Genomic DNA, 19,233 nt, shown 5'->3' with positions numbered 1-19,233 from the left:
TGGTACGCAGGATCTCACCCTCGCAGAGCCGGAAGATAGAAGCCGGGTGAGTATGAGAAGAAAAGAAGACTTCAGAGGCGGCAGAAGACTTCATGATCTTCACTGAGGTAACGCACAGCACTGCAGCTGTGCGCCATTGCTCCCACACACCTCACATACTCCGGTCACTGTAAGGGTGCAGGGCGCAGGGGGGGGCGCCCTGGGCAGCAATATAAACCTCTTATTTGGCAAAAGGAGCATATATACAGCTGGACACTGTATATATGCATGAGCCCCCGCCAATTTTACACTTTTAGCGGGACAGAAGCCCGCCGTCGAGGGGGCGGGGCTTCTCCCTCAGCACTCACCAGCGCCAGGTTTTTCTCCACAGCACCGCTGAGAGGAAGCTCCCCGGACTCTCCCCTGCTTATACCACGGTAGAAGAAAGGGTTTTAAAGAAGAGGGGGGGGGCACATAATTCGGCGCAGATAATAACAGCGCTACTGGGTAAACATTAAATTGCTGTGTTTTTTCCTGGGTCATATAGCGCTGGGATGTGTGCTGGCATACTCTCTCTGTCTCTCCAAAGGGCCTTGTGGGGGAATTATCTTCAGATGAGCATTCCCTGAGTGTGTGGTGTGTCGGTACGTGTGTGTCGACATGTCTGAGGTAAAAGGCTCTCCTAAGGAGGGGATGGAGCAAATGTGTGTGTGAGTGGTGTCTCCATCGACAATGCCGACACCTGATTGGATATGTGAAATAAAGTGCTGAGGTAAATTTATTGCAGAAAAGATTAGAGAACAGACAGTGAATCTACACAGGTCTGTCCCTATGTCGCACAGACCTTCAGAGTCTCACAATGCTCACTATCCAAAATAATAGACACTGATATCGACACGGAGTCTGACTCCAGTGTCGACTACGATAATGCAAAGTTACAGCCAAAACTGGCAGAAAAGTATTCAATATATGATTATTGTAATAAAAGATGTTTTGCATATCACTGATGACTCATCTGCCCCTGACACGAGGGTACACATGTTTAAGGGGAAGAAAGCTGAGGTAAATTTCCCTCCTCTCATGAAGAAAAAGAGCGGGAATCTCCAGACAAGAAGCTGCAGCATCCCAAAAAGAATTCTCAGGGAGTATCCTTTCCCTACTAGGGCCAGGATACGATGGGAATCTTCCCCTAGGGTGGACAAAGCTTTGTCACGTTTACCCAAAAGGTAGCGCTGACTTAACAGCTATCCTCAGGGATCCTGCAGATAGCTTGCAGTAAAAGTACTTTGAAGTCCATTTACACACATTCTGGTACACTACTCAGACCGGCGATTGTGTCGGCATGGGTTTATAGCGCTGTAGCAGCGTGGACAGATACCTTATCAGCGGAGATATATATATATATATATAAAACATGCCCAAAGAGACATTAGTCTACTGGGTTCTAGAGTCAACGCTATGTCGATTTCTGCTAGAAGTGTCCTGTGGAACATGCAATGGACAGGTGATGCCGACTAAAAGAGGCATATGGAAGGTTTACCTTACAAGGCTGAGGAATTGTGTGGAGAAGGGCTCTCGGACCTGGTCTCCACAGCTATAGCTGGTAATTCTGATCTTTTGCCTTATATTCCCTCACAGCCTAAGAAAGCACGACATTATCAAATGCAGTCCTTTCGGTTGCAGAATAACAAGAAAGTACGAGGAGCGTCCTTTCTTACCAGAGGTAAGGGTACAGGGCACAGCTAGTTCCCAGGAACAGAAGTCCTCCCCGGCCTCTACTACATCCAACGCATGACGCTGGAGCTCCGCTAAGGGAGTCCGCCCCAGTGGGAGCACGTCTTCGACTCTTCAGCCACATCTGAGTTCACTCACGGGTGGTTCCCGGGGCAATAAAAAATTGTTTCTCAGGGTTACAAGCTGGAATTCGAAAGGTGCCTCCTCGCCCGTTTTTTCCTTATCGGACCTACCGGCTTCTCCCCCAGGAAGGGAGATAATAATAAATACAATTCACACATTGTATCTCCAACAGGTGGTGCTCAAGGTTCCCCTCCTGCAACAAGGAAGGCGATATGACTCAACCTTGGCTGTAGTCCCGAAACCGTACGGTTCGGTCAGACCTATTTTTAAAATTAAAATCTCTGAACCTATACGGGAAAAGGTTCAAATTTAAAGTGGAATCGCCCAGAGATCATCACCAGCCTGGAAGGGGGGGATTTGATGGTGTATCTAAACATAAAGGCTGCATACCTTCATGTTCCCATTTATCCACCCCATCAGGCGTACCTGACAATTGCGGTACAGGATTGTCATGACCAATTTCAGGGTAATTGGTGGAAATAATGGTGCTCCTACGCAAGCAAGGAGTCACAGTTGTCCCACACTTGGACAATCTCCTAATAAGGACGAGATCAAAAGAGCAGTTGTTGAACAGCGTGTCACTTTCGCTGAAGGTGTCACAGCAACACGGCTGGATTCTCAATTTCCGGAGGTCACAGTTGGTTCCTATAACTCGTCTGCCCTTCTTGGGTATGATTCTGGATACAGACCAGAAATGGGTTTACCTTCAGATAGAGAAGGCCCAGGAACTCATGACTCTAGTCAGGGACTTATTGAAACCAAGACAGGTGTCAGTGCATCACTGCACTCGAGTCCTGGGAAAAACATTCCCTTCAGCAGGTTCCATGCGAGGACTTTCCAATGGGACCTACTGGACAAGTGGTCCGGGTCACATCTACAGATTCATCAGTTGATCATCCTATCCCCCAGGGCCAGGGTATCTCTCCTGTGGTGGCTGCAGAGTGCTCACCTTCTAGAGGGCCGCAGATTCGCCATTCAGGACTAGATCCTGGTGACCACGGACGCGAGCCTCCGAGGCTGGGGAGCAGTCACACAGGGAAGAAATTTCCAAGGTCTTTGGTCAAGTCAAGAGAATTGTCTTCACATCAACATATTGGAACTAAGGGCCATATACAACGCCCTACGTCTTCGCGACCAACCGGTTCTGATCCAGTCAGACAACGTCACCGCAGTAGCTCATGTAAACCGCCAAGGCGGCACAAGGAGCAGAGTGGCGATGGCGAAAGCCACCAGAATTCTTCGCTGGGCGGAGAATCATGTAAGAGCACTGTCAACAGTGTTCATTCCGGAAGTGAACAACTGGGAAGCAGACTTCCTCACCAGACATACGTCCTGGAGAGTGGAGACTTCATCAGGAAGTCTTCGCACAGATTGCAGTTCGGTGGGGACTGCCACAGATAGACAGGATGGCGTCCCGCCTCAACAAAAAGCGGCAGAGTTATTGCGCCTGGTCAAGAGACCCTCAGGCAGTAGCGGTACGCGCCCTAGTGACACCGTGGGTGTCCCAGTCAGTCTATGTATTTCCTCCTCTTCCTCTCATACCCAAGGGTTGAGAATAATAAGAAAAAGGAGGAGTGAGAACAATCCTCATTGTTCCAGATTGGCCATGAAGGATCTGGTATCCGGATCTGCAGGAAATGCTTACAGAAAATCCGTGGCCTCTTCCTCTAAGGCAGGACTTGTTGCAACAGGGCCCATGTCTGTTCCAAGACTTACCACGGCTGCGTTTGACGGCATGGCGGTTGAACGCCGTATCCTAGTGGAAAAAGGCATTCCGGATGAGGTCATTCCTACGCTGATAAAGGCTAGGAAGGACGTGACATCTTAACATTATCACCGTATATGGCGAAAATATGTTTCTTGGTGTGAGGCCAGGAATGCTCCTACGGAAGAATTCCATCAGGGCCGTTTCCTTCACTTCCTACAAACTGGAGTGAATTTGGGCCTAAAACTTAGGCTCCATTAAGGTTCAGATTTTGGCCCTATCCATTTTCTTTCAAAAAGAGTTGGCTTCTCTACCAGAAGTTCAGACGTTTCTAAAATGGAGTGCTGCATATTCAGCCTCCTTTTTGTGCCTCCGGTGGCATTTTGGGATCTTAACGTGGTGTTAAGTTTCCTAAAGTCACACTGGTTTGTACCGCTTAAAACGGCGGAGTTAAAATATCTCACGTGGAAGGTGGTCATGTTATTAGCCTTGGCTTCGGCTAGACGTGTGTCAGAATTAGCAGCTTTGTCACATAAAAGCCCCTATCTGGTTTTCCATATGGATAGAGCAGAATTGCGGACCCGTTCACAATTTCTGCCGAAAGTGGTATCATCCTTTCATATGAACCAACCTATTGTGGTGCCTGTGGCTATACGTGACTTGGAGGATTCCAAGTTACTTGATGTGGTCAGGGCTTTGAAAATTTACGTGGCCAGAACGGCTAGAGTCAGGAAAACTGAAGCGCTGTTTGTCCTGTATGCATCCAACAAGATTGGTGCCCCTGCTTCAAAGCAGACTATTGCTCGCTGGATTTGTAACACGATTCAGCAAGCGCATTCTACGGCTGGATTGCCGTTACCAAAATCGGTCAAGGCCCATTCCACTAGGAAGGTGGGCTCTTCTTGGGCGGCTGCCCGGGGGCTCTCGGCACTACAGCTGTGTCGAGCTGCTACTTGGTCGGGTTCAAACACTTTTGCAAAATTCTATAGGTTTGATACCCTGGCTGAGGAGGACCTCATGTTTGCTCAATCGGTGCTGCAGAGTCATCCGCACTCTCCCGCCCGTTTGGGAGCTTTGGTATAATCCCCATGGTCCTTACGGAGTCCCCAGCATCCTCTAGGACGTTAGAGAAAATAAGATTTTACTTACCGGTAAATCTATTTCTCGTAGTCCGTAGAGGGTGCTGGGCGCCCGTCCCAAGTGCGGACTTCTTCTGCAATACTTGTATATAGTTATTGCTTCAATAAGGGTTATGTTATAGTTGCATCGGTCTTGCACTGATGATATGTTGTTTTCATACCGTTAACTGGGTAGTTATCACAAGTTATACGGTGTGGCTGGTATGAATCTTGCCCTTGGATTAACAAAATCCTTTCCTTGTACTGTCCATGTCCTCTGGGCACAGTTTCTCTAACTGAGGTCTGGAGGAGGGGCATAGAGGGAGGAGCCAGTGCACACCAGGAACTAAATTCTTTCTTAAAGTGCCCATGTCTCCTGCGGAGCCCGTCTATCCCCATGGTCCTTACGGAGTCCCCAGCATCCTCTACGGACTACGAGAAATAGATTTACCGGTAAGTAAAATCTTTTTTTTTTTCCTGTCTGTACAGTAGACAAAGACAGGAAGTCTGCCGTGCATAGGAAAGAAACCTTCCTCCGAAATCCCTGCTTTATCTTGCATGTTCTATTCCGATAGCCTATTTAAGTTTTTGCACATTTTTGCTTGTATTACTTGTGTTAATGTAAGACCTTTTGTAATCAGTGATTTGCTGTAAATATATTGTAGGTGCTGTTATGTAGAACATTTTCCTATTTTATGTTTAGTAAAACGTACGTAGTATGAGAGTATGTTCACCTTGCCAGTTTTTTCACCTCTAAGGGGTCTATTTACTAAGCCTTAGGAGGCTGGTACTTATCTCCATCTAACTGTCATTTTTCAAACGCAGTCTTTGACATGGCAGTTAGGAGCCGATTGGTTGGTACTTTATCTCCGTCCACTTTATCTCCATCCAAGGCTTAGTAAATAGACCCCTAAAGCTGGTTACACACAGGAGCAATGACTGACATATTGTACCATGCGTACACATCAGAACAATGTAACGAAGGACGTAACGATCCCTCATTCCGTCCTTCATTACCTTGCACGGTGCCGCGTGCGTTATCATTCGCTTAAGTCCTGTACACACGGGCCGATATATCGGCCGTTCTCTTGAACGGCTGATATATTGCGGGTCCGTCGGCCAGTGTGTACGGCCGATACGTCTGTGAACTCCGTCGTTCACAGACGTATCGCGTCGGCCCCGCAGCACAGCCGACGGCCAATATATCTACCTGGCGCGTTGCTGTGTGTGTACGGGCGTTCGGCCGACCACCCGTACACATGCTGCGGCAGCCGGCGGTGATTGACAGCTGAACTGGGCGGGAGTGTGTACACGCCCGCCCAGTTCATGACGTCAGTCCCCGACGGATCGGGCAGTGTGTATGCTCAACACACTGCCCGATCCGTCCATAGATATATCTGCCGATCAATTGATCTGCAGATATATCTTCCAGTGTGTACCCACCTTTAGCCATGCAGCAAGGCTGACCAGATGATATTGCTGACGACCGTGGGAGCGAGCAGATTGGCTGTCCACACTGAACAATCCGGCTGGTATGTGTACCTGGCATTAGCCTTTTCATTCTATAATTTGTCTCCATCCAGCCACCACAAATTGCAGAAAGTTAAGCAGGGGTGGAACCATCATTTGGTATGACAGCTCCTGATTGGCTAGCAGTAGAGCCACCTTGTATTGGCTGCTCCGCTCATGCTTATGTTCTATTGCTCTGTTGGCCTCTTGAAAGCAGCAAGGGAGGGAGTTGGAAGGAGTGTTTTGGCTGTGGTGGGCATGCTCTTTTCGGCTCCCATTCCCCAACCTCCTCCTGTTCTCTCGATAGGCTAGCAACAGAATGGGGTATTTTCTGAAAACATGGAAGGGAATGTCAGAGGTCACAGCTTTGATCACATGACTTCTTGTTGAGTTATTTGGAAAGGGAGCTGCTATCATTATGTATGCTGCTGGAGACCGATGTCACTATCCCTTTTATATTGGTCCATCATCATCATTATTATTGTATTTTCAGTATATGAGGAAAGTGATGTAGGTTTTGCACATTTTAGTTGTCTGACGGTTTCCCTTCTGTGTGTACTGTACAGGTGCTCATTGGTCACGTTGAGAAGAAAATGAATAAGCAGACCTTTCCGGAGTACTGCAGTCTGTGTAAAGAAGTCTTACCATTCACTGATAGTAAGAAGGCGCTCTGCCCCAACGGACACCTGTGGCTGAGGTAAGAGGACCTTAAGCTAAAGCCCATTGAGGGGGAAATGGCCTACAGAGGGAATAATGGTCCATCTATTCTGCTTTAAATACATGTATTTGCACACGCTTACACGCTAGGTTTAATTTGTGTTGGGAACCAATTAACCTATCAGTATATTTTGGGATTGTGGGAGAAAACCAAAGTACCCGGAGGAAATCCAGAAAAACACGGGGAGAATATACAAACTCCACGCAGTTAGGGCGATGGTGGGAATTGGACCCATGACCTCCGTGCTGTGAGGCAGTAATGCTAACCATTACACCGTCCTTACAGCCCAAATGTTTTATCTAGAGACCTGGTATCTAGAGAGTTCAGGACACAAATAAACAGTGGTGCAGTTATAGCCATGAACACAGAAATGGGCACACAGGTCCGAAAGCAGCCGCATTCTTAATGCAAATGGATTGCAGGCTGAATGCTAACGCGCCTCACAGTGGCTGAAGGAAAGGTTCTCTGCAACCATTTGTGAAACATATTCCTCATCTTCTCAGTGACTGTACAGGGGCTATCGAGGGGATGATCATTCAACCAGTGTGAGCAGTGCTGCTACACCAGATAAGGAGGAGGGAACGATCATTCAGCCAGTGTTAGGAGTGCTGCTACACAATGAGGGGATGACCATTCAGCCAGTGTTAGGAGTGCTGCTACACAATGAGGGGATGATCATTCAACCAGTGTTAGGAGTTCTGCTACACAATGAGCGGATGATCATTCAGCCAGTGTTAGGAGTGCTGCTACACAATGAGGGGATGACCATTCAGCCAGTGTTAGGAGTGCTGCTACACAATGAGCGGATGATCATTCAGCCAGTGTTAGGAGTGCTGCTACACAATGAGGGGATGACCATTCAGCCAGTGTTAGGAGTGCTGCTACACAATGAGGGGATGATCATTCAACCAGTGTTAGGAGTTCTGCTACACAATGAGCGGATGATCATTCAGCCAGTGTTAGGAGTGCTGCTACACAATGAGGGGATGACCATTCAGCCAGTGTTAGGAGTGCTGCTACACAATGAGGGGATGATCATTCAGCCAGTGTTAGGAGTGCTGCTACACAATGAGGGGATGACCATTCAGCCAGTGTTAGGAGTGTTGCTACACAATGAGCGGATGATCATTCAGCCAGTGTTAGGAGTGCTGCTACACAATGAGGGGATGATCATTCAGCCAGTGTTAGGAGTGTTGCTACACAATGAGCGGATGATCATTCAGCCAGTGTTAGGAGTGTTGCTACACAATGAGCGGATGATCATTCAGCCAGTGTTAGGAGTGTTGCTACACAATGAGCGGATGATCATTCAGCCAGTGTTAGGAGTGTTGCTACACAATGAGCGGATGATCATTCAGCCAGTGTTAGGAGTGTTGCTACACAATGAGCGGATGATCATTCAGCCAGTGTTAGGAGTGTTGCTACACAATGAGCGGATGATCATTCAGCCAGTGTTAGGAGTGTTGCTACACAATGAGCGGATGATCATTCAGCCAGTGTTAGGAGTGTTGCTACACAATGAGCGGATGATCATTCAGCCAGTGTTAGGAGTGTTGCTACACAATGAGCGGATGATCATTCAGCCAGTGTTAGGAGTGTTGCTACACATTGAGGAGGAGATGATCATTCAGCCAGTGTGAAGTGTACTGCTACACAATGAGGAGGGGATGATTATTCAGCCAGTGTAAGGAGTGCTGCTACACAATGAGGAGATGATCATTCAGTCTGTGTGAGGAGTGCTGCTACACCAGATAATGAGGAGTTAATGATCAGTCAGCCAGTGTTATGGGGTGCTGCTACACAATGAGGAGGGGGACGATCATTCAGCCTGTATGAGGAGTGCTGCTACACAATGAGGAGGGGGACGATCATTCAGCCTGTATGAGGAGTGCTGCTACACAATGAGGAGTTAATGACCAGTCAGCCAGTGTTATGGGGTGCTGCTACACAATGAGGAGGGGGACGATCATTCAGCCTGTATGAGGAGTGCTGCTACACGGCACCAGATAATGAAGAGAGGATGATCATTCAGCCAGTGTGAGCAGCGCTGTTATATCAGATAATGAGGTTGGGATGTGGTGTCATGGTGTGTCTGAGGAGGCCATTGTTAAGGGCAAAGTGGGGAAAGTATTTTTCTCTATCGTCCTAAGTGGATGCTGGGGTTCCTGAAAGGACCATGGGGAATAGCGGCTCCGCAGGAGACAGGGCACAAAAAAGTAAAGCTTTACTAGGTCAGGTGGTGTGCACTGGCTCCTCCCCCTATGACCCTCCTCCAGACTCCAGTTAGATTTTGTGCCCGAACGAGAAGGGTGCAATCTAGGTGGCTCTCCTAAAGAGCTGCTTAGAGAAAGTTTAGTTTAGGTTTTTTTTCTTTACAGTGAGTCCTGCTGGCAACAGGATCACTGCAACGTGGGACTTAGGGGGAAAGTAGTAAACTCACCTGCATGCAGAGTGGATTTGCTGCTTGGCTACTGGACACCATTAGCTCCAGAGGGATCGAACACAGGCCCAGCCGTGGAGTCCGGTCCCGGAGCCGCGCCGCCGACCCCCTTGCAGATGCTGAAGCGTGAAGAGGTCCGGAAACCGGCGGCTGAAGACTCCTCAGTCTTCATAAGGTAGCGCACAGCACTGCAGCTGTGCGCCATTTTCCTCTCAGCACACTTCACTGGGCAGTCACTGAGGGTGCAGAGCGCTGGGGGGGGGCGCTCTGAGAGGCAAATATAAACCTTATACAAGGCTAAAAATACCTCACATATAGCCCATAGGGGCTATATGGAGATATTTAACCCCTGCCTGACTGGAAAAATAGCGGGAGAAGAACCCGCCGAAAAAGGGGCGGGGCCTATCTCCTCAGCACACGGCGCCATTTTCTGTCACAGCTCCGCTGGTCAGAACGGCTCCCAGGTCTCTCCCCTGCACTGCACTACAGAAACAGGGTAAAACAGAGAGGGGGGGCACATTAATGGCTATATATATATATATTAAAGCAGCTATAAGGGAGCACTTAATATAAGGATATCCCTTGTATATATAGCGCTTTGTGGTGTGTGCTGGCAGACTCTCCCTCTGTCTCCCCAAAAGGGCTAGTGGGTCCTGTCTTCATTAGAGCATTCCCTGTGAGTTTGCGGTGTGTGTCGGTACGTGGTGTCGACATGTATGAGGACGATATTGGTGTGGAGGCGGAGCAATTGCCAAATATGCAGATGTCACCCCCCAGGGGGTCGACACCAGAATGGATGCCTTTATTTGTGGAATTACGTGATGGTTTATCTTCCCTTAAACAGTCAGTTGAGGACATGAGGCGGCCGGACAATCAATTAATGCCTGTCCAGGCGCCTCAAACACCGTCAGGGGCTGTAAAACGCCCTTTGCCTCAGTCGGTCGACACAGACCCAGACACGGGCACTGATTCCAGTGACGACGGTAGAAATTCAAACGTATTTTCCAGTAGGGCCACACGTTATATGATTTTGGCAATGAAGGAGACGTTACATTTAGCTGATACTACAGATACCGTAAAACAGGGTATTATGTATGGTGTGAAAAAACTACAAACAGTTTTTCCTGAATCAGAAGAATTAAATGACGTGTGTGATGAAGCGTGGGTTGCTCCTGATAAAAAGTTGATAATTTCAAAAAAGTTATTGGCATTATACCCTTTCCCGCCAGAGGTTAGGGCGCGCTGGGAAACACCCCCTAAGGTGGACAAGGCGCTCACACGCTTATCCAAACAAGTGGCGTTACCCTCTCCTGAGACGGCCGCACTTAAGGATCCATCAGATAGAAAGATGGAAGTTATTCAAAAGAATATATACACACATGCAGGTGTTATACTACGACCAGCTATAGCAACTGCCTGGATGTGCAGTGCTGGAGTAGTTTGGTCAGAATCCCTGATTGAAAATATTGATACCCTAGATAGGGACAATGTTTTACTGTCGTTAGAACAAATAAAGGATGCATTTATCTATATGCGTGATGCACAGAGGGATATTTGCACACTGGCATCTCGGGTGAGTGCTATGTCCATTTCAGCCAGAAGAGCCTTATGGACACGACAGTGGACAGGCGATGCGGATTCAAAACGTCACATGGAGGTTTTGCCGTATAAAGGGGAGGAGTTATTTGGAGTTGGTCTATCAGACTTGGTGGCCACGGCTACTGCCGGGAAATCCACTTTTTTACCTCAAGTCACTCCCCAACAGAGAAAGGCACCGACCTTTCAACCGCAGCCTTTTCGCTCCTACAAAAATAAGAGAGCAAAGGGCTTGTCGTACCTGCCACGAGGCAGAGGAAGAGGGAAGAGACACCAACAGGCAGCTCCTTCCCAGGAACAGAAGCCCTCCCCGGCTCCTGCAAAAACCTCAGCATGACGCTGGGGCCTCTCAAGCGGACTCGGGGACAGTGGGGGGCCGTCTCAAAAATTACAGCGCGCAGTGGGCTCACTCGCAGGTAGACCCCTGGATCCTGCAGATAATATCTCAGGGGTACAGGTTGGAATTAGAGACGGATCCTCCTCATCGTTTCCTGAAGTCTGCCTTACCAACCGTCTCTTCCGAAAGGGAGAGGGTGTTGGAAGCCATTCACAAGCTGTACGCTCAGCAGGTGATAGTCAAAGTACCCCTATTACAACAAGGAAAGGGGTATTATTCCACTCTATTTGTGGTACCGAAGCCGGATGGCTCGGTAAGGCCTATTCTAAATCTGAAGTCCTTGAACCTCTACATAAAAAAGTTCAAGTTCAAGATGGAGTCACTCAGAGCAGTGATAGCGAACCTGGAAGAAGGGGACTTTATGGTATCCTTGGACATCAAGGATGCGTATCTACACGTTCCGATTTACCCCGCACACCAGGGGTACCTCAGGTTCATTGTTCAAAACTGTCACTATCAGTTTCAGACGCTGCCGTTCGGATTGTCCACGGCGCCTCGGGTCTTTACCAAGGTAATGGCCGAGATGATGATTCTTCTTCGAAGAAAAGGCGTATTAGTTATCCCATACTTGGACGATCTCCTAATAAGGGCAAGGTCCAGAGAACAGCTGGAGACAGCTTTAGCACTATCTCAAGAGGTGCTAAGACAACACGGGTGGATTCTGAATATTCCAAAATCCCATTTAATCCCGACAACTCGTCTGCTGTTCCTAGGAATGATTCTGGACACGGTTCAGAAAAAGGTTTTCCTTCCAGAGGAAAAAGCCAAGGAGTTATCCGATCTGGTCAGGAACCTCCTAAAACCAGGAAAAGTGTCAGTACATCAATGCACAAGAGTCCTGGGAAAAATGGTGGCTTCTTACGAAGCAATTCCATTCGGCAGATTCCATGCAAGAATATTCCAAAGGGATCTGTTGGACAAATGGTCAGGGTCGCATCTGCAGATGCACCTGCGAATAACCCTGTCACCAAAGACAAGGGTGTCACTTCTGTGGTGGTTGCAGAAGGCTCACCTATTAGAAGGCCGCAGATTCGGCATTCAGGATTGGATCCTGGTGACCACGGACGCCAGCCTGAGAGGCTGGGGAGCAGTCACACAAGGAAGAAACTTCCAGGGAGTATGGACGAGTCTGGAAAAGTCTCTTCACATAAACATTCTGGAACTAAGAGCAATCTACAATGCTCTAAGCCAGGCGGAACTTCTCCTGCAAGGAAAGCCGGTGTTGATTCAGTCGGACAACATCACGGCGGTCGCCCATGTAAACAGGCAGGGCGGCACAAGAAGCAGGAGTGCAATGGCAGAAGCTGCCAAGATTCTTCGCTGGGCGGAGAATCACGTGATAGCACTGTCAGCAGTGTTCATCCCGGGCGTGGACAACTGGGAAGCAGACTTCCTCAGCAGACACGATCTTCATCCGGGAGAGTGGGGTCTACATCCAGAAGTCTTCAACATGTTAATAGACCGTTGGGAAAGACCAATTGTAGACATGATGGCGTCTCGCCTCAACAAGAAACTGGACAAATATTGCGCCAGGTCAAGAGATCCACAGGCAATAGCTGTGGACGCACTGGTAACTCCTTGGGTGTACCAGTCAGTGTATGTGTTTCCTCCTCTGCCGCTCATACCAAAGGTATTGAAGATCATACGGCAAAGAAGAGTAAGAACAATACTAGTGGTTCCGGATTGGCCGAGAAGGACTTGGTATCCGGAACTTCAAGAGATGCTCACGGACGAACCGTGGCCTCTACCTCTGAGAAGGGACCTGCTACAGCAGGGTCCCTGTCTTTTTCAAGACTTACCGCGGCTGCGTTTGACGGCATGGCGGTTGAACGCCAGATCCTAAAAGGGAAAGGCATTCCAGAAGAAGTCATTCCTACCTTGATTAAGGCACGGAAGGAAGTCACCGTGAAACATTATCACCGCATTTGGCGAAAATATGTAGCGTGGTGCGAGGATCGGAGGGTTCCGACGGAGGAATTCCAACTGGGTCGTTTCCTACATTTCCTGCAATCAGGATTATCTATGGGTCTCAAATTGGGATCCATTAAGGTTCAAATTTCGGCCCTGTCAATATTCTTCCAAAAAGAATTGGCCTCTGTCCCTGAGGTCCAGACTTTTGTCAAGGGAGTACTGCATATACAGCCTCCTGTGGTGCCTCCGGTGGCACCGTGGGATCTAAATGTAGTTTTAGATTTCCTCAAATCCCATTGGTTTGAACCATTGAAAAAGGTGGATTTGAAATATCTCACATTGAAAGTGACTATGTTACTAGCCCTGGCCTCTGCCAGGAGAGTATCTGAATTGGCGGCTTTATCTTATAAAAGTCCTTATCTAATCTTCCATTCGGATAGGGCAGAACTGCGGACTCGTCCGCATTTTCTCCCTAAAGTGGTATCAGCATTTCATCTGAACCAACCTATTGTGGTGCCTGCGGCCACTAGCGACTTGGAGGACTCCAAGTTGTTGGACGTTGTCAGAGCCTTAAAAATATACATTGCAAGGACGGCTGGAGTCAGAAAATCTGACTCGCTGTTTATATTGTATGCACCCAACAAGTTGGGCGCACCTGCTTCTAAGCAGTCGATTGCTCGTTGGATTTGTAACACAATTCAACTTGCACATTCTGTGGCAGACCTGCCACAGCCTAAAACTGTAAAAGCCCACTCCACAAGGAAGGTGGGCTCATCTTGGGCGGCTGCCCGAGGGGTCTCGGCATTACAACTCTGCCGAGCAGCTACGTGGTCGGGGGAGAACACGTTTGTAAAATTTTACAAATTTGATACCCTGGCAAAGGAGGACCTGGAGTTCTCTCATTCGGTGCTGCAGAGTCATCCGCACTCTCCCGCCCGTTTGGGAGCTTTGGTATAATCCCCATGGTCCTTTCAGGAACCCCAGCATCCACTTAGGACGATAGAGAAAATAAGAATTTACTTACCGATAATTCTATTTCTCGGAGTCCGTAGTGGATGCTGGGCGCCCATCCCAAGTGCGGATTATCTGCAATACTTGTACATAGTTATTGTTAACTAATTCGGGTTATTGTTAAGGAGCCATCTTTAAGAGGCCCTTTCTGTTGTCATACTGTTAACTGGGTTTAGATCACAAGTTGTACGGTGTGATTGGTGTGGCTGGTATGAGTCTTACCCGGGATTCAAAATGCCTCCCTTATTGTGTATGCTCGTCCGGGCACAGTACCTAACTGGAGTCTGGAGGAGGGTCATAGGGGGAGGAGCCAGTGCACACCACCTGACCTAGTAAAGCTTTACTTTTTTGTGCCCTGTCTCCTGCGGAGCCGCTATTCCCCATGGTCCTTTCAGGAACCCCAGCATCCACTACGGACTCCGAGAAATAGAATTATCGGTAAGTAAATTCTTATTTTAATAAATGTGTTTTTAGTAGACTTAGGCATGGTGTTCCACATTCCAGGAATTACTGTGGCACCTAGCAATCCATTTTTGCCAGTGTTAATGTCTCCTACCCATATAACTTACTAAACTCCTTTATGAGCCAGGTTCATAAATAATGTTTGATACAATCACATAATCTTAATTTTAGACGAGTGCGTTCATTAATCTTAACCTTAATGCTACATTCATTTCTCTATCGTCCTAAGTGGATGCTGGGGTTCCTGAAAGGACCATGGGGAATAGCGGCTCCGCAGGAGACAGGGCACAAAAGTAAAGCTTTTACAGGTCAGGTGGTGTGTACTGGCTCCTCCCCCTATGACCCTCCTCCAGACTCCAGTTAGATTTTTGTGCCCGGCCGAGAAGGGTGCAATTCTAGGTGGCTCTCATAAAGAGCTGCTTAGAGAGTTTAGCTTAGGTTTTTTTTTTTTATTTTACAGTGATTCCTGCTGGCAACAGGATCACTGCAACGAGGGACAGAGGGGAGAAGAAGTGAACTCACCTGCGTGCAGGATGGATTGGCTTCTTGGCTACTGGACATGAAGCTCCAGAGGGACGATCACAGGTACAGCCTGGATGGTCACCGGAGCCACGCCGCCGGCCCCCTCACAGATGCTGAAGCAAGAAGAGGTCCAGAATCGGCGGCTGAAGACTCCTGCAGTCTTCTTAAGGTAGCGCACAGCACTGCAGCTGTGCGCCATTTTCCTCTCAGCACACTTCACACGGCAGTCACTGAGGGTGCAGGGCGCTGGGAGGGGGGCGCCCTGGGAGGCAAATGAAAACCTTTAAAAAGGCTAAAAATACCTCACATATAGCCCCAGAGGCTATATGGAGATATTTACCCCTGCCTAAATGTACTAAATAGCGGGAGACGAGCCCGCCGGAAAAGGGGCGGGGCCTATCTCCTCAGCACACGGCGCCATTTTCTGTCACAGCTCCGCTGGTCAGGAAGGCTCCCAGGTCTCTCCCCTGCACTGCACTACAGAAACAGGGTATAACAGAGAGGGGGGGCAAAATAAATGGCAATATATCAATATAAAAGCAGCTATAAGGGAGCACTTAATCATAAGGCTATCCCTGTCATATATAGCGCTTTTTGGTGTGTGCTGGCAGACTCTCCCTCTGTCTCCCCAAAGGGCTAGTGGGTCCTGTCTTCGTATAGAGCATTCCCTGTGTGTCTGCTGTGTGTCGGTACGTGTGTGTCGACATGTATGAGGACGTTATTGGTGTGGAGGCGGAGCAATTGCCAAATATGAGGATGTCACCTCCTAGGGGGTCGACACCAGAATGGATGCCTTTATTTGTGGAATTACGGGATAGCGTCAACTCGCTTAAGCAGTCGTTTGCCGACATGAGGCGGCCGGACACTCAATTAGTGCCTGTCCAGGCGCCTCAAACACCGTCAGGGGCTGTAAAACGCCCCTTGCCTCAGTCGGTCGACACAGACCCAGACACAGGCACTGATTCCGGTGGTGAAGGTGACGAATCAACCGTATTTTCCAGTAGGGCCACACGTTATATGATTTTGGCAATAAAGGAGATGTTACATTTAGCTGATACTACAGGTACCACTAAACAGGGTATTATGTGGGGTGTGAAAAAACTACCAGTAGTTTTTACCGAATCAGAAGAATTAAATGACGTGTGTGATGAAGCGTGGGGTGCCCCGATAAAAAACTGCTAATTTCAAAGAAGTTATTGGCTTTATACCCTTTCCCGCCAGAGGTTAGGGAGCGCTGGGAAACACCTCCTAGGGTGGACAAAGCGCTAACACGCTTATCAAAACAAGTGGCGTTACCCTCTCCTGAGACGGCCGCACTTAAAGATCCATCAGATAGGAGGATGGAAAATATCCAAAAAGGTATATACACACATGCAGGTGTTATACTACGACCAGCTATTGCGACTGCCTGGATGTGCAGTGCTGGGGTAGTTTGGTCAGAGTCCCTGATCGAAAATATTGATACCCTGGACGGGGACAATATTTTACTGTCGTTAGAACAAATAAAGGATGCATTTCTTTATATGCGTGATGCACAGAGAGATATCTGCACACTGGCATCACGGGTAAGTGCTATGTCCATTTCGGCCAGAAGAGCTTTATGGACACGACAGTGGACAGGCGATGCGTAGAGGAGTTATTTGGGGTCGGTCTATCGGATTTGGTGGCCACGGCTACGGCCGGGAAATCCACCTTTCTACCTCAAGTCACTCCCCAACAGAAAAAGGCACCGACTTTTCAACCGCAGCCTTTTCGTTCCTTTAAAAATAAGAGAGCAAAGGGCTATTCATATCTGCCACGAGGCAGAGGACGAGGGAAGAGACAGCAACAGGCAGCTCCTTCCCAGGAACAGAAGCCCTCCCCGGCTTCTACAAAAGCCTCAGCATGACGCTGGGGCTTCGCAAGCGGACTTGGGGGCGGTAGGCGGTCGTCTCAAAAATTACAGCGCGCAGTGGGCTCACTCGCAGGTAAATCCCTGGATCCTGCAGATAATATCTCAGGGGTACAGGTTGAAATTAGAGACAGAGCCACCTCGCCGTTTCCTGAAGTCGGCTTTACCAACGTCCCCCTCAGAAAGGGAGACGGTTTTGGAAGCCATTCACAAGCTGTATTCTCAGCAGGTGATAGTCAAGGTACCTCTTCTACAACAAGGGAAGGGGTATTATTCCACTCTTTTTGTGGTACCGAAGCCGGATGGCTCGGTAAGGCCTATTCTAAATCTGAAGTCCTTGAACCTGTACATAAAGAAGTTCAAGTTCAAGATGGAGTCACTCAGAGCAGTGATAGCGAACCTGGAAGAAGGGGACTTTATGGTATCCTTGGACATCAAGGATGCGTATCTCCACGTTCCAATTACCCCTCACACCAGGGGTACCTCAGGTTCGTTGTACAAAACTGTCACTATCAGTTTCCGACGCTGCCGTTTGGTTTGTCCACGGCACCTCGGGTCTTTACAAAGGTAATGGCCGAGATAATATTTCTTCTTCGAAGAAAAGGCGTATTAATTATCCCATACTTGGACGATCTCCTAATAAGGACAAGGTCCAGAGAACAGCTAGAGATGGGTTTAGCACTATCTCAAGAGGTGCTAAAGCAGCACGGATGGATTCTGAATATTCCAAAATCCCAATTAATGCCGACAACTCGTCTGCTGTTCCTGGGGATGATTCTGGACACAGTTCAGAAAAAGGTTTTTCTTCCCGAAGAAAAAGCCAAGGAGTTATCTGACCTGGTCAGGAACCTCCTAAAACCAGGAAAGGTGTCTGTACATCAATGCACAAGAGTCCTGGGAAAAAAAATGGTAGCTTCTTACGAAGCAATCCCTTTCGGCAGATTCCATGCAAGGGGATCTGTTGGACAAATGGTCAGGGTCGCATCTTCAGATGCACCTGCGGATAACCCTGTCGCCGAGGACAAGGGTATCCCTTCTGTGGTGGTTGCAGGAGGCTCATCTATTGGAGGGCCGCAGATTCGGCATGCAGGATTGGATCCTGGTGACCACGGATGCCAGCCTGAGAGGCTGGGGAGCAGTCACACAGGGAAGAAATTTCCAGGGAGTGTGGTCGAGCCTGAAAAAGTCTCTTCACATAAGCATTCTGGAACTAAGAGCAATCTACAATGCTCTAAGCCAGGCGGAACCTCTGCTTCAAGGAAGACCGGTGTTGATCCAGTCGGACAACATCACGGCAGTCGCCCATGTAAACAGACAGGGCGGCACAAGAAACAGAATGGCAGAAGCTGCCAGGATCCTTCGCTGGGCGGAGAATCACGTGATAGCACTGTCAGCAGTATTCATCCCGGGCGTGGACAACTGGGAAGCAGACTTCCTCAGCAGACACGACCTTCACCCGGGAGAGTGGGTACTTCATCCAGAAGTTTTCCACATGCTATTAAACCGTTGGGTAAAACCAATGGTGGACATGATGGCGTCTTGCCTCAACAAGACACTGGACAGTTATTGCGCCAGGTCAAGAGATCCGCAGGCAATAGCTGTGGACGCGTTGGTAACACTTTGGGTGTACCAGTCCGTATATGTGTTTCCTCCTCTGCCTCTCATACCAAAGGTATTGAGGATTATACGGCAAAGAGGAGTAAGACTAGTGGCTCCGGATTGGCCAAGAAGGACTTGGTACCCGGAACTTCGAGAGATGGTCACGGACGATCCGTGGCCTCTACTTCTGAGAAGGGACCTGCTTCAGCAGGGTCCTTGTCTTTTTCAAGACTTACCGCGGCTGCGTTTGACGGCATGGCGTTTGAATGCCAGATCCTAAAAGGAAAAGGCATTCCAGAAGAAGTCATTCCTACCTTGATAAAGGCAAGGAAGGAAGTCACCGCGAAGCATTATCGCCGTATTTGGCGAAAATATGTTGCGTGGTGCGAGCAGCGGAGTGCTCCGATGGAGGAATTTCAACTGGGTCGTTTTCCTACATTTCCTGCAATCAGGATTGTCTATGGGTCTCAAATTGGGATCTATTAAGGTTCAAATTTCGGCCCTATCAATATTCTTCC

The 19,233-nt window shown here is 48.6% G+C and overlaps 1 protein-coding gene across 1 annotated transcript in view; it reads left to right on the top strand.

The window, feature by feature from the left end:
* GTF3C4 (general transcription factor IIIC subunit 4) overlaps window positions 1-19,233 on the top strand; it is a 77,937-nt gene that overhangs the window by 32,110 nt on the left and 26,594 nt on the right. Inside the window, exon 3 of the mRNA XM_063936761.1 lies at window positions 6,735-6,865. Within this exon, the coding sequence (XP_063792831.1) occupies window positions 6,735-6,865 (131 nt within the window). The remainder of the gene's footprint in view (window positions 1-6,734; window positions 6,866-19,233) is intronic.

This window comes from Pseudophryne corroboree, chromosome 8 (genome assembly GCF_028390025.1).
Source record: "Pseudophryne corroboree isolate aPseCor3 chromosome 8, aPseCor3.hap2, whole genome shotgun sequence".
NCBI lineage: Eukaryota > Metazoa > Chordata > Amphibia > Anura > Myobatrachidae > Pseudophryne > Pseudophryne corroboree.
This window is presented reverse-complemented; position numbering and strand designations above follow the sequence as displayed.